Below are 21066 nucleotides of genomic sequence, written 5' to 3'. Positions count from 1 at the left end.
GCCTTTGGTGTGTGTGAAAAGTACATACTTTCTTCCTAAAAGCAGAAGAAACAGCCCCAGGGCTGCATTAATCCAGCCATGTTCATCATAATTAAATTGACAATGGTAATTTTCATATATAGGTGGATATCTGCTGAGGAAAACATGCCATTTATTATCAGAACTCCATTGCATCTTTGTCATTTCTTCAAACAAATTTGAATTTGCTTCAGGGAATTTGGGAATTTTTTTTCTAAGCTGGTAACAATAACCAGGAGCTAATTCATGTGGTGCTGATTTTGTGTCTTTCTGTATGCCTTGTTACTTATGTTTTTACTTTGCAATCAGTCTGTGTTTGTCAGTCTTCTAATATTTTAAATTAAATTCTTCAGAGGTGGAAATTCTTATCTTTGAGACAACGTGCTTTATGAAAACAAGCTCTATTCTCTATCTGGCCACCTATTATTACTTCAGGAAAGGAATGCATATAATGTGAGTTCAGTCATTGTCAAATGTCAGAGAATATGCACAGAAACACAATGCCCTGAGTAAGGGAAGACATTGCATCAGAGTTTGTGCTTGTTTAGTCCCAGCAAACTTGGTCCCCAGTCAAGGCTTCTCCTATGTAGGTTCACCATACTAATGAGGAGAAATTCAATTGCTCACAATATTGGTGCTTCTAGGGGTAGCAGAAGGAAAGATACCATTATATTATGGTACCATTAAAGTTTTTGGACACGTTGTTAGTGGGATTCCCAGAGGAATCTCTCTCCTTCCTAACCCATGTTGCCCATGTGACAATCTATTGCTAGAGAACTTTGGCTTATGATGGCAGCTACAGCACAAGTGGGCACTGTGACCCTCTTTGTTCACCTGCTGTCTTCCTTAGATCTACTAGGGAAGATCTACTAATCCTACATATGTGGTGGCTTTGGTCCACACTGGAGCTGTTGAGGAGGAGGAGGAGATAAGGAATAATCTAGAGTAAGGTCTAGTTCTAGTCCTTCGCTCGTGCTAGTATAGAGACACTTTGTGTGCACTACTTTCTAGCTGTATAGAAGAGAGCTGGATAGATTGGAAAAAGGCACAATGAGTCTGGAGACTGCAGAACATAACAAGAATAGTATCTTGGCTGATGTTCTAGCAATACCTGATTTTTACAGGGTATGTTAGAAGTTCAGACTTTGCAGCAGTTTGTGTTTCTCATCTATAGGTTATGCTGTAGCAATATAGTTGAGAGATATTTTGGGAATCGGACTTTGTATAAATACAGATATGTAAATGATACTGTTGTAGAATTGAATCTGTAGCATGAAGTTTGCTTGTTTGAGAAAATGAAGGAGGGTTTACCGGTTAATTGTCAGACAAAGTTGTCCCATTAAGTCACTTGTTAATCCAAAAAAACCCGTCTGGATTATAATTATCTCGGCGGGCCATTTAAAATTGAAGACATGCTTTAAACATCTTTCAATAATGAAGCTAAGTCCTTAACTTGCTACAAAATATGTCTGAGGTTCAGCTCTAGGAAAAAACTGAATACCTCAGTGGATTTCATGATTATTTCTTTGAAGAGCTATAATTGTCAGAAACATGGTTGTAAGCTGATGTATCTTTACTATGTTTTTACTTACTATCATAATTTTCATCTGTTGCTTGAGAGATATTCCATTCACCAAACAATTCTACACGGTGAAAACTGATCATTTGGAAGTGTAACGTCAGTCGTCTTTCCTCATAAGAGCATGATTATCATATCAAAACACTTTAACATACATACTTTCTTATTCAATAGGCTAGGCAAATGGCAGCTGTCCTTCTACGACGTCTTTTGTCTTCTGCTTTTGAAGAAGTTTATCCAGCTCTTTCACCTGATGATCAGACCTCTATCAAAAGTGGATTGCTGTTGATTATTCAGTTGGAAACGCAGTCCAGTATGAGGAAAAAAATCTGTGATATCGTTGCTGAATTGGCCAGGAACTTAATAGGTACTTTATATAAGCTGATATTGTGGTAAAATGTTTATGTATTGATAGTAGTTGTATTTTTATCTCTTGTTCTCTAGTCTTGTGTAGATGTTTGCACATGATATGCTAACTTATTTCACGGTTTAAAATAAAACCTAATATTTGTTTACATTATCCTTGATCAGATAAAAATAAGATTCTTTAACTCTGCTTTTTAAATTGCTTGAGTTTAGGTGAGATTGTATTAAGGTTTAGAAATCCAATTTTGTTTAAATTCTCATGAATGTTATGCTGAACACCTGCATCAGTTTCTTTTTTGAGTGCTGTTATATAACAGTAAATAGAGATCATCTCCTGTTCCTAAGTGCCTTTAGATTTAACATTGCAGCCATATTTTACACTGTGACTTGGACACATCTTCAGATCATTTTTTTCTTAAATTAATTTTAGTAGTGATGACTGGTTGCCCTGCACAATTGAGATCTAACCACTCTTAAGTTTGCTTATCCTAAAACTTTGTTGTGTTTAATCTAGATGAAGATGGCAACAACCAGTGGCCAGAAGTTCTGAAATTCTTATTTGACTCTGTCAGCTCTCAGAACGTGGGACTGCGTGAGGCTGCTCTACATATTTTCTGGTAAGCTTTCAGACTTCGCTATATTTTTGCAGGTTAGCCAAATCATGTCTGTAAAAATGTAAGAAAAACTGTCACAATTTAATTAACAAGCAATCATATATATTTCATTTATTCTGTTATATTGTGGTTTATTTAACTCTTATATGTACAGTTACAATCTGTAGCTTAAACAATGGATAAGTTTAAAGTAATAGTTAAGGTTAAACTGTGTGAATTTTTATGAATGTTTTAGTCTTTTCTTATCCTTAGGAATTTTCCTGGGATTTTTGGGAATCAGCAGCAACACTATTTGGAGGTCATTAAGAGAATGCTGGTTCAGTGTATGCAAGATCAAGAGCATCCATCAGTAAGACCTTTATGTTCTCTTTTTTTTTTTTTTAGTATGTCCTGAGCATAGAAACTTAGTGCAGGAGTCTCAAACATAAAGGTTAAACCATAGATTCTGACCAGAGAATTGCATTACCTGAAACTGATGTACATCTGGAGTTTTGACTATGCCTACTGCAAAATGAAAGGATCAAAACTTTTCATGATCCTAAAGCTGACGGGCTGGCTTATATCTGCACTGCTTAGGCCCAGACTCTTCCCTGGTAGTTATGCTTGGAGAAACCTAGTTGTAATGGCCCAAAGCAGAGCCAGGGGTTTTAGCCAGCAGCATGAGGGGTCAGAAACTTCTTGTTAAGCTCTCTTTCTGGCCCTTGTGTTTAACAGTGTAGATAAGTAGTATCTCTGCACATAGTATCTGTACACAGTATGTCTCAAAACTCTGAATATATGACTGCTCCGTGAACTGTTTGTGCATGCTTTGCTGTAAGGGCATGTTAGCAAGCCTTGATTTTCTGGAAGGCTTCAGATTTATTCATTTGTGCAGAGAATTTTATTTTGAAAATGTTTCTCTTGTTGTGAAAAATGCTGGGCAAGGATAGGAAACCCCGCTGTGGTATGTGGGTTCAGTTTGCTGCTCCCCCATGGATTACTTTTTCTGACCTTTGAAAGTCAACTGAGTAACATTTTCTAAAGTACCACAAGTCATGCCTTTAAAGAAGCATGTTTTAAACACTTAGATCACACTTTTTGAAAAATGGGTCTTTGACACTTGCATACACATTTGAAATTGGGATGGAAGTTGAAAACAATAGGTTTTTTTCCTTTTTCTTTCGTAAAAAAAAAAAAAAAACAACCCACAACCCAAAACACCACAACAAAAACAAAACTTGGGAATACTTGCCACCTCGTAATACGATATACGATTTTTTGTATCGTGGAGGACATAGATGCTGTAGATCTTCATTATCACTTTACCTTAATTTGAAGTAAGATGTAAAAGCCCATGTTAAAAACTAATTGCTGTATCTATTAGGAAAATGTAAAAGGGAAATGATAATACAAAATGTAGTCTAATAATAGGCCTAATGTTAAAAGAAAACGAAGGCATGTTTCATTACCAGTTCTTCATGTTTCTTTCTCCAATCCTGCCTGTCTTCTAGATCAAGACTCTGTCTGCTAGAGCTGCAGCTGCATTTGTGCTTGCTAATGAGCACAATCTTCCCCTTCTTAAACATTTTGCGGACTTGCTACCTGGCATCTTGCAGGTAAGAAACCACACAAGTAACGCTTAATGTGCCATTACTGTCTGTATTGACTGTATCCGAACATAAATTACTGGTATGCAAATTTGTGTAGCATATGGATTTTTGCTGAGACTTGGATTAACTATATCTTAGTTAGCCGGACATCAGTTACTAGCAAGATACAGTCGAAACTGATGAATTTTGTGAACACAAGCTAATTGGTAGGGTTTTAAGGAAAATAGTTCAATGCTGATTAATTTATACAGTGTTACCTAGATAAATGAGTTAAAATTCTTCTTAAGGTATTTAACTCAAAATCATACAGCTTTTAAATTAACCATGATATTGAAATATACTTTAAATGTGGGCTGCCCTGAGATTTCAAGTAATCAGTAATTGGGAAATCTATTGACTCATGATATCCTGTATCTTTTCAGTTTAGAGGAAAGCGTAGAATTATTCTGAACAAGGGATTCTTAGAGTAACAACAACAGTGTGGACAAATGATCTTTATTGTTTGATAAATTAGGAACTTGCAAACAAAATGCCTTTTTAAGCTTCATATAATTTCTGAAACTGGATTAGATCTCTTTTAGGATGGATGAATTTGAGCAAAAGTTGGAATTCTAACTATTCTAACCTCATAATTCTATGAGGTTGTTTACTTTTGGGGGGAAGCCTGTTGTAAACCAAACCAGAGGCAGAAGTGTTTTGAGCTCTGAAGGACGACAATTTCACAGTACAGTTCTCTTTTTATATTAAGAAAAAAGTGGAAATAAGCAAGTACCTGTGATAACAGTGGTAGTGAACTTTTGGCAATTTTAAATTAGGCTAAATTTAGGTTAAAGACTGACTACTTGCTACAGTCAGTACAGCAGGTTCCTGTTGACAGTGTAAGCTATAAACCTTGTCTGTATGTGCTTTGTAGCAAGCTGAAGAAAAATTGTGCCAAGTTTACTGGCTTCTGCAACTGGTCGAATTCTGCTTGATCTTAAATAGAAATTGAGAGGAATTTATTAAAAGCAATTGAACTTGAAAATGGGCTCTAATGTGTACCAGATAAGAATTTTGATATTGAGATCACTATTTGGTGGTTAGTCCCTGTCTGTGACTTCGGCAATGACAATTGTATTGTTCAAAAATTGTAACCGGCTGAGAGGACCTTGGCTACTGAGTACTGTATGAGTGGGAGTGAGGCAGGATTTGGGGTAGGCATGCTATTCGTCTTGATGTTTGGCAATTAAATAGTATGCTGTTTTTAGACTTCAGACTAATAGCCCACTTTGGGTGATATAAGTTTCAATGCTACTATTTTAGGCTGTAAAAACACATGCACTTGGCTTGCATTTTCAAGCTTTATTTTGCAAATATAGAGCACAGAACTATGCTATGAAATCTGTCTTTTTAAAGTACTTATTGCGAGAAGGACTAGATTTTCTGACTGTGGTAACACAAGATGGATATGAAGGTCTGAGTTTATAAATAGGAGATGGGATGTGTTAGAATAGTGGTGAGTGACCTTTGGAGACAGTTGGATGCTTTTTTTGTTGCTGTTGAAGTTCATTTTGTTGAAACATTGGTGTGGTGAAAAAGCTAAAAATAAAATTCTGACTTAGCAATTCAGTCCTTTCAGTACAATTTCTATAATGGTTATGCTGGAAGTCGAGCTTTCAGAACTAATAGTTGAAACTTGTATCCAAGAGATTTATCTTGCAGTGGAGGTAAAAGCAGCTGGAACTTCAACTGACTTCTGTAGTTGTTGGTGTTCAATACCACAGAAAGGTGCCTCTGTCTTTTAGGGCTCACCATGCATTTTGAACTTCTTTCTTCAGAAACCTAGTCTTGCCTTAAAAAAATGTCATAAAGTTGCAATGGGTATAAAATACAGAGTTTTACAGAAACTTCCAGTAAATATTACGTTATCCTTTGGCAGAATCAGAGGACGAGTGGTAACTATTAGTTCAAAAGGCCTTAACCAAGATAGATTCCCCCCAGCCGCACCCCCCCGCCCCGAACATTTCTGATACTAGAAGATGCTGCTTCTATGTTGAAAGTGTGGACTGTTTGAGTGGCATTATTAAAAGTGTTGGATTCTAGATTTAAGTATTAAAAACCACCTAACTATTCACTTAAAAAAATATTTCTTCGTTAGGAAGACATCAGATACTTTTCAAAGCCCCAAAACTGTGTTTAAAGACTGTTTTTTGTTTGGAGGTTTGGGTTTTCGTGTCCTACTTCTAGAAGAGTTTTAACACCATTGAATAACTGTGTGCTGTTTTGGTACTAGAGTATCAACCCGGTCAGTTAAAAGTAAGTTTTAAATTACTTTTCAGAATGTAGCTATGGGTTAGAAAAGATACTTGCAAAAATCTCGATTTCTTTTTCTCTTTCCTGTGTCCTGTGACTGAAGGCTGAAAAGTCTGCTTTAATTTACTGGCTCTCCAGAGTTGTCTGGAAAAAAATTAATTATTTAATCTTGAGATTCCTGGTGTTTGTACGGGTAAGCTATTCAAACCTGTTCTCGCATAACAGGATAAAAAAGGAGTTAGGCTCATTTTCCTTCTTTCAGGCAGAGTTACTTTGAGGAGTTTTTCTTTATTTAAAATGCATTTTGAAGTTGTGCTTTTCAAAACATAGTGTGTGTTTTTGCATGTTGACGCCTCTGATGTGTGACCTTAATTTTTTTTAATGTCTGTCTACTGTGTTAGATTTAAACTAATAATGGTGAAAACTGATGGCATATAACATCGTGAGCCATAACTTTCTTGTAGAAAACTTGTAGTTTTGGACCTTGCGAATTACCTCTTTGTAGTTGTTCTGGATTTATGCACGCCGGATGCTGTAGCAGTGTCCGACCCTAGGGTCCTGCTGAAAATGCAAAGTCCGAGTGAAAGCTTCCAGTTAGTCTTTTATTAGTTCTCAGGCTACAGCTCAAGCTGGGTGCCTCTGGAGAGGGACCCCTACCCCAATTCATGCCTCTCAATTATACCTGTACCACCCATCACCTGATCCCCAAGTCCAATCACTTAATTCTTATTGGTGGTCTCTTGATTTCTTATTGGTTTTCACTGCTGCTGGGCTGGCCTTCTTCTGAAGTTACTTCATTCTCTTGGAATTGTCTCCTTGGTCCTTGTTGTCTTCATTTCGCTCGCATCTGCCGGATTCGGCTAGTTCTTTGTTAGCAACATTAGTTTTATCAAAAAGTTTACTCTCGGTCAGTTCTTGTGGCCTAAGGCTTCAACTACTTTAGCCACTAATGCTAAGCTGCTAATGCTAAACGAGACTATTCAGAGAGACAAGAATACAGTTAATCAAATTTCTTCTATAACAGTGGTCCCATTCGTAGTATTATTTGTCTTTATTTAATCTTACCTTCATCTTTTTATAGGCTGTGAATGATTCCTGCTACCAAAATGATGATTCTGTCCTGAAATCCCTTGTAGAAATTGCAGATTCTGTTCCCAAGTATTTACGACCACATTTAGAACCTACCTTGCAACTAAGTCTGAAGGTAAAGCTAGGAATTTTTTTTAAAAAATCACTCTTTCCGCCCCAAAACTTGTGTTCTAACCATTTGCTCTAATCTTCTGGATTGTAGTTGTGTGCAGATGCCAGTCTCAGTAACATGCAGCGTCAGTTGGCGCTTGAAGTAATTGTGACCTTGTCAGAAACTGCTGCTGCTATGCTGAGAAGGCATACAAACATTGTTGCACAAGCCAGTAAGTATTTTACTCCTTTTCTTTGTTGACAATTTGTGTTTCCTTTACAGTGTTAAACTGACTTTGCAGGTGGTCAGTGGCAAAACCATGTCTAACTCAAGAGTTTGCTGGTGCTGATAACTTTAGGTGACACTGAACTGAGTTTTCTTATGGAGAAAACCCCTCCTTATTATGACTCTTCATAAATTAATCAGTGCTTATGGAGCCACCAACAATTTGAATAAAAATACAGTAGACTCTTCATTAGGTGTTTCCAAGGAAAATACTTCTTTCATGTTTTTCTGCTGGCTTTGGAAATTTGTACTTTTAAAAAAAAAAAGTTGATGCATTTAGTTCTGAAGTTCTACGTTTGAAGTTTGGTATGTAGGCCAGATACTCTGTGGTGCTGGCAACTGAAGACTGAAGGAATTCAGCATGCATATTGAGCTTCAGTGTTGAGTTAAAGCTGTGAATTAAAAATCAGATGCTTATATAAATACTTACAGATAGTCTAATTAGTCTATTTAACATGTGGATTGTAAATTCTTTGGAGAGGCACTTTTTTAGTCATGCGTTATTATTTGAGATACTAAAAATAACTGTCTTCTGGACAGTCCCAGCAGCAATGCTGTATACACTGGTATTTCTCTGCCTTTTAAACCCTTTTTGTGAGTAGATCAGGGCACTGACACAGCAGTGTAGTCTGCTTTTTGGAAGGAATTTTTTTCCCTCCATGTCACACTTGTATTTGTCTAGATTCTTGCTTGTTTTCTGGAACTTGCATAAAGACAATCTGTTAAAAGGCAACTTTTTTACTTGTGTGCTTGGGCTGGGTAAAGTTTCGTGTATACATGTCACTAAAATAATCATAAAACTTCTGAAAAATGTTGTAAACTGGATCTGCTTGGCTTAAATGTTTAAACTATTGACTAGAAATTTTGCTTACTTGTAGAATAGTTCTTTAAATAACAGATTCTTTTAGAATATATTTTGAAATTTGAAAATGTTTAGAATGCTGTATTTTCACTCTATCCTGTAGCTTGTTGGGAATATTAACGCTTGACACTTGCTGTCCCCCAAATCATTACAAGCTTCTTATCTGTTCAGGCAGCATGGTGGAGAAGTACCTCATATCTCTTTAGAATGTATTAACTCTATAATGGGTTGCTAGTTGCTGTTTAGGAATGAAATATTTGTATTAAGATATTGTATTAAGATAAGGCACCATGTGGGAATGAAATGCCTTTGATTTGCAAGTCATTGTAAAATTGCTCTTGATATTAATGAATCACTAAGGTGAAAGACATCTATTTTGCAGAGCTAGTAAAGCAGTTATGTTCAAAGAATAATAAAAAGGTAGCCAAAAAGGATTGCTTTTGTCTTGGTTTTGTGCCTTAGTTTAAAAGGCTTTCTGTTTTCATTCAACTAAAAAGTTGCTAGATCACTTGATCCTTACAACTAGAATGGGATCTTAGGCAAAACTGTCATGCTGGTTTTACTGAACATGATGCTGATTTAGGAGTAAGTCTGTGTCCTGTGTACCAGTTATCAGCTCAGGAATTTGGGTTCAGACTTCCCTCCTTGAGCTCAGTATTCGAGATAGAAGTGTGTTTTATTGCTCTTTCCCTAGAAATTAGAGCTGCAGCCTAACTTTGGCTGTAGTTTTGCTCAGTATCCAGAAAATGGAAAGTCATGGCATAGAAGCAGGCTTAGTGGGCTCATTCTTAACTTGTTTGTAAACAGTCTATATATTGGCAATAATTAAATTTTGAGGGCTTGTTGGGAAAATGTTGAAACTTTAATGCACAACTCTACATTTTAAAAAAATTCTGTGTGAAACTATACTTTCTGGCAACCACATTCATATTAAACATCAAGAAGAAACAACATGTTTACAAGCTTTGCAGGTTCTAAATATAATGATGGCCAGACAGCTTTGGATGGCCAGACAGGCTTTGTTCTCAGCCTTGCTTGTTAGTAGCAACGAATACTGTGACATCAGTTCTTGGAACCACATAGCGTTTGTGGCAGATGATGGTTGACTTCCGTATTTCAGAGGTGTGACGATACATTGTTTTCACATGTGTGCTTATGAGTGTCTGTGTCTGAAAAGCTTCTGGGCTATAATACTTTTTTTTTTTGAGGAAATTCTTTTCAGTGACTAGTAGGTATACAGAATTCTGACATGTGGGCATCATGCTAGAGAGTTCATAGTGTCCATTAAGTTATCGTGATATGTATCTAAAAGCTCTCTGAAGGTTTTTGCAGCCATCATATAATCTCTGGCTGAAGATACATAGCCACATTAAGCAAATCAATCCATAATTTGATCTTTTCTTGATACTTGCCCCACAATGCTGTCAGTGAGCAATATTTTCTTATGTCATCAGTTGACCAAAAGTTTCTCATTGGTCCAGATGTATGCTGAACTGAATTTGCTTAGGGTTGTGCCTCTATCGTAGATTACAGTAATGTAAGTATATTATGAAATTCACCAGTTGCAGTATACCTAAATCTCATCAGCAGCATGGACTACTGTACGCGTACTAGTTTTTGAGGTAGGTTGCTGTAAAGAACAGTTAACTATGATGTCTGAATTCAAGATGTGTGGTAGACTGTCCTAAAAAGATTCTCAAAGCTCAAAGGTTGAGTATTTGACTGAAGACTTTTGTTTCCAGGGCAAAGTGAAGCTTTTTTGCTCTGAAAGTGCAAGGTATACTTTTCACCCCTTGGGCTTCTGAAGTGCACAGGAACAGGCAGGCTTACAGTAGACAAATCACTGCACTACTTCCTCCTTTGAGAAGAACTCAGAAGAATAGGTGTTGCTTATTGCATAGTAGTTGAATGTTGTGATAAAGATTGTGTAATAGCCTCTATAAATACTTGTACTGAGAAGAGCAGACAGAATCAATCCACAGAGGTAGAAGTAGGAAACTGGTGGATTATTATGTGCAAGATATTTTCATCATACAAAACAAAAAGTTACATTAGGTGGGGAAAAATCTCGAGTTCTAAACCATTACCTTATCGTAAAAGTAAAGCTTTATGCTAAGTGACCACTGTACATATAGTTAACAAAATTTATGACGTTAGTAAAACCAAGGGTTGAGTGTTATTCTTCTGTAATGAATATAGTCTCTTTCATCAGTAAATGTTCAAAGGATGATGTCAGAATTTCAGTAAAATGAATGAAGTATATCTGACTTCTTAAAGCATATAATACTATTTTTAACTCAAGGAACTTAGACTTTATTAAGGAATTGACTTTTTACAATCTTCATGATTTAAAAAAAATCTTACGTTGTACTATGAGTCTTGGTAAGAAATACACAACTTTTTTTTACTCTTGATTTGAATGTTCTGAAAATACTCTTCTGAAAATTTATTCTGAATTATTGGCTGATGCAGTTTGACAGACTTGGCTATCTGCTACTGGAGGAAGAGTTCTTTTTCTTCAATGATTTTTTGAAAGGAGAGAACTTAAAATTTATGCTTGTTATTTGAGAATCTATTTCAAGAAAGCAACCTGAGTTTAAAACTTACTTTTTGCAGTTCCTCAGATGTTAGCAATGATGGTTGACTTGGAAGAAGATGAAGATTGGGCAAATGCAGATGAGCTTGATGATGATGATTTTGACAGGTAATTACGAAACTAGTTGTTTCAATATATTATTAAGACTGTGTGGCTAAAGGCAGATTTTAAGTGCAGGGTGCAAATGACTGCAGTGCATTACTTTTTCTTTATTCAAGTAATTCTTCTAATTTTGTTCCTTTGGTCATGAGCAGTATATATGACTGTTCTAGACAGTTTATATGTAGGTTATTTAGGTACTGTTCAGCAAATAAGTAAATTCTTTCAGTATTCGTGTATTGCTGTAATTTACTTCTACAAGTTGCATGTCCTCTTGTCTGTTTTAACTTTTCAAACTTTTGTTTCTTCTGTCATTTATGTTACTCAGTGCAGAAGTCAGTGCTCCTAACACTTTAAATTGTGGGTTTATCCTGAAGTTAGCTGGAACCAAAGCTGAAGGATACTGACTTGTTTAATCATCTACAACCAGTCTCTTTATATTTTTCTGTATCTATGCCCTTGAAAAGGTGGTGTTAAAGAAAAAAACTGCCTACCTTTGAAGGACATCAGAATGCATAGTGGAATTCCTTGCTGGGTTTCATCTACTCAAAAATACTACGATTTTGCTGTTATTTTAAATCTCTTGGAATGGCTGGCAGTAGCTTATCTTGTTGTGTCTTAGGTGAGAAAGATCTACTAAAGATGTCCCAGTCTTTCTGATCTGCTTATTCCTGCATGCTTTGTAGCTTGCTCCAACTTTTCATTAGAATGACAATGGTTTGTCTACAACATCCTCTTACATCTGCTTTTGTCCAAATACAGTTAGAATGAAGTAGAAGAAAGCAGAAATATGTGTAGGAGATATCTCCACACTTCTGTAAAGACATGGGTGTTCATTTACCAGTTTAGACACTTTTTGCCACATCTGGCATCTCCTTGAAGACTCAAATGTAATTAGTGTTTCGAAACAAGTTGAGAACACTTTGAGATATTCATAGGAAGATAGGCATTAGAGATGTTGATTTACTGCTGAACTGTATAGCGACTTCTTCTAGATATTGGGCATGTAAAGACACTTGCAAAATGGATACGTAGGAATTTATGGAAGAACGTATTTAATCTCTGCTTGACTTGGAATACTTCTTTTTGTTCCTCTTGATTATGGAATGGAAAGTAAGCTGTCCTTTCTTCCCCCTCTCACATGGTAGACCAGACCCTTTTAACCTGTTTCGTTTCCTCAACTTTGAAATTTTGCCATACAAGTAGAACTGTCAGACACCACTGCATTCAAGTTTGTCAAGTATTTGAATCTTTTCATTCAGCTAAATTTCAAGGAGAAATAGAATATTAAATTTCAAATCCTAATCAAGCCTTTCAGGGTGTGGAAGTTTATTCAGATGGGCCGCTTTAGGCAGCGTAGTAAGTACTCTGAATCATCCCCTTGAGGCATGCCAATTTCTCTTTATTGTCAGCAGAGTAACTTTGTTCTTCTAAACACAAGTTAGCTGCCTATGGATTTTAGAGTGAAAATTTTCCCTTTTTTTGTTACAAGTTGCAAGTAGAGTGAGCAAAGATCAGAAAACAAGGTATGCTCAGCAACATTAGCCTAAAGGAAAAACTTAGCTCTTTTGGCCCCCCAAGTAATGGGAGAACTTGAGGCTTGGACACAAAATACTGGACATTGGCTAGTCTCTGGTGATTGTGTGTGTGTGGTGTTAGTTTTTTCTTTTAGCTGGTTCACTCATGTTTACTATGTGTTTCCCACCACTGAAGTTTACCTTTGTGGAGAGTTACTGATTAGCTGATGTGCATGCTAACCTCTTCTGGTGCTTCAGTCTTTGTAGCTTCATAAGAAGCCTGGAGTTTCTATGCAGTCTAAGAAACAGGCTAATGCTCATCAGGCTGTAGCCTAATTAGGGTGTGTTCAGATCTGACTAAAGGGGATGTGAGTCAGCCTACACAAAAGCATCAGGGAATATTGTAGCATTTCCAGTTTTTTCTTGCTCTGACTTCATAGACCAGTGAAATTCTAAAGGAGGAAAAGGTTAATCCAACTTCCTCTTTTCCTGGCAAAAGCCTTGCACACATTGTAGGGAAGTGTGTGGTCATTTTTCTAAGATAGAGTATCTTTATTTCCTCAAACTGAATATATGAATTAATGGTGGGAGGAAAGAGCTCAAGGAACGTAATTTCAGACGAAAGTTGCTGTTAACTTCAGTGAGTTTGCTACAATCCAAAACTGTGTGCCCATGCTCTATTGTCCTGCTGGTGATGCGTCTGTTTATTTGAACATGACTGATCTGAAGGACAAATACAATATTGTCAATATCTTTGCGCAAACACCTTTGTTCACAGCATGTGAGTTTCTAGGCTGTTTATGGTTTGTAATGAGACTTGGGGATTCAAGCATAATAGTTCGAAGACCTCTATTTCTGATCCAGCTGCCCGATACTTGAAAGAAGAGGGAGATTCATCCCTTTCTGAACCATTACTCAGTTTTTCCATCAGCATGGGGGTCTAGGATGGACTGTAATAACCTTGAGTTGTTAGCGTGCTAGCCATACCCAGACTGTAACAGTAGTTATCTGTGTCCTGGAAACTTTCTCGCTTTTCTGTAGGGAATAATTCTATTGGGTGGAACAAGTCACTTTACACAGATGATGTTTGGCAATTCTCACTTCTGGAACGGGCTGAGAGTCACAAATTCATACCTGGACTGGATATTTTCTGCCTGAGTCATTGGCAAGAGGACATGCTACTAGAGTACTGGTACTGCAGCCATGCAGGAAAAGTCTCTTGTACTAAAGCTTGAATTCTGCCAGTTCACCTGATTCATAGCAAGTCTGAATTGGTTTGTGTTCTCATAACAAAAAGGCGATGGCCAGTATTATTGCTTAATTCATTGCAAATTTAGTTTCTGCTTTCTAGGTATGTGTAATTGTTGCAGAACTCAGCCTATACCTTCCAGGCTAGTAAGGCCCAAGTTTCTTTGGTACTAGATTTAATCAATGAGCTACAGATAATAAATGTTTAAGTGGAGGGTAAATAATTATTTTGTGACTGGTGTGTGTGCTTTTAGGTTTCGGTATGCTTTATTTACTTATGGAGGCCCATGTGTATTCAGATGGCAAAAGTTTGAAGACTAGAACTTCAAGAAAGGGCACTTCTGTGCCGTGTTGGACTGTTTATTTTATTGTAGATATCAAACCACTGATATTTCTGTAACTGATATTTAGCAATGCAGTTGCTGGTGAGAGTGCACTGGACAGGATGGCATGTGGCCTTGGAGGAAAACTTGTTTTACCTATGATTAAAGAACATATTATGCAAATGCTTCAGAATCGTAAGTAACTGCATTTTCTTTTTTTTTACAATTCTCTCCTTTCCAGGAACTTTGATACCTCTTAAATCTTCATGTTTAGCTACTTAATATATTTTTATACACTTCCACTTTTGATTTCAGCAGCAAAAACTGTAAATGCTGTGAATTTGGAAATTTATACCTTTTCTTAGACTGATTTATTAAACTTATGTACAGTGCATTATAACATTTTTCTGGAACATGGACAGCTGAATGGAGATGTCAAAAACAAAACAGTACATTTTTTTTTAAAACGCAACCTGTGAATTAAATATAAATAGCGGAAGACTTTTTTCTTAAAACTATGGAATATTCTCTCTAAATGCCTGTACACTGCCTCACAGTACCTTAAGTGTGCCTAAACTGCCACCTGTTATTCTGTAGCTCAATTTTTTTGTTTCTACAGAAGTGCTGCATTTAAGTGAAATTTTAATATGTTACAGTTCATAGAGGAAAACATGTTGATTTTTTTTTCCCTGTGATTTGATAGACCAAAATACAGAAGTCTGTGGTAGGCTGTCTGTCTTCTGGTATGCTGATTTTAATACTTGCTTCATGAGGTAGTTCCATATATTCTTATCAGTTGCTTTGTATGCTGCTTTTCCTCTTAAAATACCTGTAATGCTTGCTCAGGCAATCATTCAAAAAAATACTGTGCATTTGTTGCATGCCCTTTCACTTGACCTGTGCTTTGAGCCTTTCAAGTAGAAGATAATGCAAAAGTTCTGAGTACTTTTCCCACCTTCATGATTTAAAACCCAGTCCAAAAAAGACTGTTACCATATTGGATATGGAACATAGGGCTGCTCAAGGTATTACCTGCAAAGTGTGAACACTTATAAAGTCTGTTTGGAATGAAGTTTTTTGGTAAAGAAAGTTTCACTAAGGGAAACGGATTAACCTGACTCGTCCAGTGTTAATAGCTTCAAGGCTAGCAAATGCCTAGCTTTGTAGTACCCACAGAAAGGTGTGGAGTCTAATGGCTGTAAGACCTGGCTCCTGTGAAGGGGAGAAGTGATGCAGTTGATGCCTGATGCTTTCTTTCTGCTGGGTCAGAGCTTTCCATAACCATTAGTACTTTTTGGAAAAGGGAAATGCAGTAGATATTGCTTGGTTCAGAGGCTGTCACTGGTAGGGAGTTGGGAGGAAAGATGAAGACATTTAGGTTAAAACATCATCAATACTCTCAGAAATCAAACTTTACCTTCTCCTATCGCCAGCGCTTTTCTCACAAATGTTTATTGAAATAATAATAATTTAAAATTTCTGGGTTTAGATTGGGTAGCCAGAGGGTCTGAGCATGATTGCATTTCATTTTGTAGTATCATTAATTTCAAGTTTGGAATTCAAGCTGATAGTAATACAGTGAGAGTAATGAGAGGTGCAGGCTTAACTAGGAACATCCAATGAACTTAAATAGCAGCAAAATAAACTGCTTCTTCACTGTACCTTCTGTCAAGGTGATATTTCATCTCATCCTGATCAAATAGAAGCGTGAGTGTCAGGATTCCAGTACTCTGAACTGTGGTGTTCTCCATTCCAGGAATTTAATAGATTACCAGCAACAATGAAATCTTGCGTTATTTTGGAAAAGAACTTCTGTTACATGCCTTTCCCACAGGTCGTTTGATAAACCTGTTTGTTCTTGTGGTTTTTTTTTTCTGTAATCCCCATGGTTTCTAGCACAGAGAAAGATTTTTGTGAAAATAAAGGAATTGGAGTTTCATGTGTTTCTCTGGCCTAAAGAAAAAGGAGAAGGATGTGAAAGATCCATTTCAACAATACCCACTAACCTGAGAATAGGCTAGTAGGACTTGGAGGCGGGGGGAAGCTTTACATCCCTAAATGGAATGATACTGTTCTTAAACAGTTGTGGGGAGACTGCTGAAAACTTTGGTTCTGATTATTTATTTGTTTTAAATTTAGATACTGTTTGGTTCACTAGACCTTTTTTCCTTCCTGACCTAAAGAGGAAGGTATAAGCTGTTTGATATATTTAAAAAAAAAAAAAAGAGGGGGGCGGGGGGAAATAGTGTCTTGATGTTTCCCCGATTAGCTCGTTTAATGAAAATGCAGTTCCCAGGTTTTAGTACCATGTACATACTTGTATCAGCAGTTTAGAATTCTTGGTCTTGATTTGGCCTGGATTAGATACTCAAATTTTTGTGCATCTCTGGAAGTATGTATGAGGAAAAGTGAAAAGTATTTAACAAATCAACTAGATGCACCAATTTCACTTTCCTCTCCTATTCTTCACTCCTCTTCGTCCTCCTGTCCCATCCCCCCCCAAAAAGGTGATTTATCTTTGTGGTGCCTTGTAGTTTCCAAAATGAATAATATATATTTATTTTCTTTTTACTCATCTGTAGCTGATTGGAAATACAGGCATGCTGGCTTGATGGCACTCTCAGCCATTGGAGAAGGTTGCCACCAACAGATGGAGGGAATTTTAAATGAGATAGTTAATTTCGTTTTGCTATTCCTTCAGGATCCTGTGAGTCTCATTCAATTAATTGTTTCAAAATGTTTTCATTTCTGCTCTCATGACTACTTGTTAATGATTTGAGGGAAATACTTTTTCAGCATCCAAGAGTAAGATATGCTGCTTGTAATGCTATCGGACAAATGGCAACTGACTTCGCACCTGGTTTTCAAAAGAAATTTCATGAGAAGGCAAGTAGTAGAATAGTCACACACACAAAAAAAAGTGTAAAACTATGCCCCTTTCAGAAACTTGTTTTTCTGAAAATAAACACTTCTGTTTCAGGTGATAGCAGCTCTTCTGCAAACCATGGAGGATCAAGGCAACCAGCGTGTTCAAGCCCATGCAGCTGCAGCACTCATAAACTTCACTGAAGATTGTCCCAAGTCACTGCTTATCCCGTATTTGGATAATCTAGTGAAGCACCTTCATTCCACTATGGTGATAAAATTACAAGAGGTATAACATACTGAACAAATTGCTTCACGGAGGGTAATCTGTCACGTACGCAGATGAACTGAGATGTGTGAAATAAGCCAGTAGACATATCTGCTGATGTTGCTGTAAACTGACATGAATTAGGATACATACAAGAGAGTTTTTTAGATTTGGCAAACTTTTAAGTAAAATATGTGCTTTAGAAATATAACGCTTTATTCTTCCTCTTTCCAAGTTGATACAGAAAGGCACTAAGCTAGTTTTGGAGCAAGTTGTGACTTCAATTGCATCAGTTGCAGATACAGCAGAGGAGAAGTTTGTCCCCTACTATGACTTATTTATGCCCTCTTTAAAACACATTGTTGAGAATGCTGTTCAGAAGGAATTAAGACTTTTACGAGGAAAGACTATTGAATGCATCAGCCTAATTGGTCTTGCTGTTGGTAAAGAAAAGGTAAGCTTGGATCTTATCTAATGGTCTAAATATATTTTAAAGCACCTTTGTTTTCTGCAGTGCTAATGCTGAATTAATATATTCGCTTCTTAAACATATAGCTATTTGTTGCTGATTTCTATGTTTGTCTTCATGTTTTCATTTCTGAGGTAGCTGCCTTGCTGTTTAGATTCATAAATTCAGAATAGAATCTTATGAGAATATTACAGCTTAAGTTATTCATGTCATATTGAACAATGTTGAAAACAAGCTGTTTTCTCTTCCTTTTTTTTTTTTTGCCTTAAGAGAAATACTGGAGCATCTCATATAGGCAGTGTCAGAATGGCAGGCAAAATGTATGTAGTTAAAAGGAAACTTAGTGTTGTTTTTTGTATGTGGATGCCTGAAAACGTTTAAATGTGCTCACAATAGAAATTGAAGTACTTGTTTGTCATGAGGCTTGATGTATTTAGCAGGGTTTTTTTGTTGATGGTAAGTTGGTTAAAATGTGTCTCTGTAAAAGTACCGAGAAACAACTGTGAAGGACTACATAGGAGTCTTAAGTGATGTTCTCATAGCAACTTCGCATTACGGCTTACAGATTTTCATTTTATTGAGTGAAGAAAACAGAAAATCACACTTTGAAGTAAAATAATGTGTTATACACAGTACAAAAATACTAATAGCCCCCAAATTACCAGCCCTTTCCTTTGACTTAGAAGGACTACCAGTAAACTTGCCATTCATGCAACTAAATTTTAAACAGATTTTAAACATACTAATGTTTAATAAGTTATTCTTGGAGGACTAACGGGAATGTGGGGAGTGAAAAGAGGATAGGTGTCACATCATTGGGGCATCTGATGTGACCTAAAATATTACTAGCACGTGAGTAAGTAGCTCATGCTGTCAGCTTTTATCCCAGTTCCATAAAGGAGTCAAAATAGTAAGGAGGGTTAGAATTTTCAGATTATGTTTTGTGAGTATTAATATTTATGATGTGTTTTATTTCAATAATCCTCTGCTTTCAAGTATATGAATAGAGGTACAGTGAAGCTTAAGACAAGAATGACTTGGTGATACTTCCAGAAGAAGAATGTGTTTTCACTTTTATTCACATTTCAGTCTCTTTCCAGCTTTAGCTTGTGTCTTGATAGCATGTTGGACATAAAGGCTCACTTAAATTGTTTGGTGTTAAGTCTCAGAAATGTACCCTTTTAATTTGCCTTTAAAAAAATAGTTGTTTCCTATATGTAGTTTATGCAGGATGCATCAGATGTAATGCAGCTGTTATTGAAGACACAAACAGACTTCAGTGATCTAGAAGATGATGATCCCCAGGTATGTTAAAATTGTCTCTTTATAGTGCTTATCTCATTGGTTAGTAGTAAAAATGTTCTTTGTACATGTAACATTTCTTCCCACCTCCATGTAATTACACCTTCAGACTAATTGTTCAACATGTCTTACAAAAATTGAGATTGATTGCCCTAAGATGGCCTTAGAATCTTTCACAGAACTGTGTTTAGGAAATGAGACTTCCAGGACCTATGTTTGCTGAAGAAATTTCAGCATGTGGGTAACCGTTCCCTCTCTATTAGTAACTACTTTGTTTGACATTGTATGACTTATTCCCTTGCTGTCACCTTCTTATAAATAGTTCAACAAGACTTATTATACAGCTGTTCTAATGAGTGGACAGCTATTTTGACTTGTGCATCTGAAAACAAATACTCCTCTTAAAACACAGTACTGCACTCTTTTTTGCTCTGTTTGCTATTTTCAGGAATGTGGGTCAGTAGTATCATTTAAATTCAGGAAATTATTCATTTCAGAAAGAAATTTACTTTTTTTTACTTTTACTTTTTTTAAAGAAATTTTACAGTCATGATTGCATTACAAGAACATCTTATACTGTCACATTTTTACATGTATAGCAACTTTGATCAGAGATACTGTCAATGCTTTGTTACAAATAAAGACTCGGGACAGGTCTGTATTTTGAAGATACATCTTCATATGGATTGCATATTGGATGAGTTCTTCTCTTTGAAATAAGTTTTATGTACTGCTGACAAATTCTTTTAAAAAATCCTATTGTATAATGTTCTTCCTTTATGCTTTCCTTTTAAGTATGCATTAAAATAAAATGTGGGACACGAAAATTCTGACTCTATTCTCTTTTATAGATTTCTTACATGATCTCAGCATGGGCCAGAATGTGTAAAATTCTTGGAAAGGAATTTCAGCAGTACCTTCCTGTTGTCATGGGACCTTTAATGAAGACTGCATCCATTAAACCTGAAGTAGCTCTTTTAGACAGTAGGTTTAAGATAATGTTTTGCTTGAAAAAAATACTGAAATAAATGATTTTGTAGCACTTCTAGATTTTTTTTTTTTTCTTCCCCCCCGCCTTCTCCCCCATATAACAGCACAAGATATGGAGAATATGAGTGATGATGATGGTTGGGAATTTGTAAACCTAGGAGATCAGCAAAGTTTTGGAATTAAAACTGCAGGCCTTGAAGAAAAAGCAACTGCATGCCAGATGCTGGTGAGTAATAGGACAGTTTTGGTGATCTGTGTATTGCTGGACAGTCGAGTCTGAAGCCAAAATCTGTAACGAAAATATTCTTTATAGTATCAAATGAAATAGTTCTGGTTTTCTTCGGGTGATAGTGTTAAGTTTGGATTTCAGACACTTTGTGTGTGGTTTACTTGATTAAAAATAGTTTCTTTAGTTTAGAGCTTCAGTTTTTAGGATGAACAGATAGTTTTCCTTTGTTAGCAAAACTTTCAAGGAATTGGAGATGTTAGAGTAGTTCATTTTTGCAAATATTGATGTTTCTGAATTTGGTTTAAAAAATATACGCATGTACTGAGTGAGAACTGATGCTGCTATTAGGGTTTCTTAAAATACCGGAGTGGAGGG

The 21066-nt window shown here is 36.4% G+C and overlaps 1 protein-coding gene across 1 annotated transcript in view; it reads left to right on the top strand.

Moving 5' to 3' along the window:
- Positions 1-21066, top strand: part of IPO5 (importin 5) — a 46384-nt gene that overhangs the window by 8750 nt on the left and 16568 nt on the right. Inside the window, exons 3-17 of the mRNA XM_075138231.1 lie at positions 1772-1964; positions 2478-2580; positions 2830-2926; positions 4068-4172; positions 7540-7662; positions 7750-7870; positions 11402-11489; positions 14657-14763; positions 17151-17275; positions 17365-17454; positions 17549-17722; positions 17937-18155; positions 19392-19475; positions 20324-20456; positions 20567-20688. Of these exons, the coding sequence (XP_074994332.1) occupies positions 1772-1964; positions 2478-2580; positions 2830-2926; positions 4068-4172; positions 7540-7662; positions 7750-7870; positions 11402-11489; positions 14657-14763; positions 17151-17275; positions 17365-17454; positions 17549-17722; positions 17937-18155; positions 19392-19475; positions 20324-20456; positions 20567-20688 (1884 nt within the window). The remainder of the gene's footprint in view (positions 1-1771; positions 1965-2477; positions 2581-2829; positions 2927-4067; positions 4173-7539; positions 7663-7749; positions 7871-11401; positions 11490-14656; positions 14764-17150; positions 17276-17364; positions 17455-17548; positions 17723-17936; positions 18156-19391; positions 19476-20323; positions 20457-20566; positions 20689-21066) is intronic.

Source organism: Calonectris borealis, chromosome 1 (assembly GCF_964195595.1).
Source record: "Calonectris borealis chromosome 1, bCalBor7.hap1.2, whole genome shotgun sequence".
Taxonomy (NCBI): Eukaryota; Metazoa; Chordata; class Aves; order Procellariiformes; family Procellariidae; genus Calonectris; species Calonectris borealis.
The sequence above is the reverse complement of the archived record's forward strand: the minus strand, read 5'-3'. Positions and strand labels throughout refer to the sequence as shown.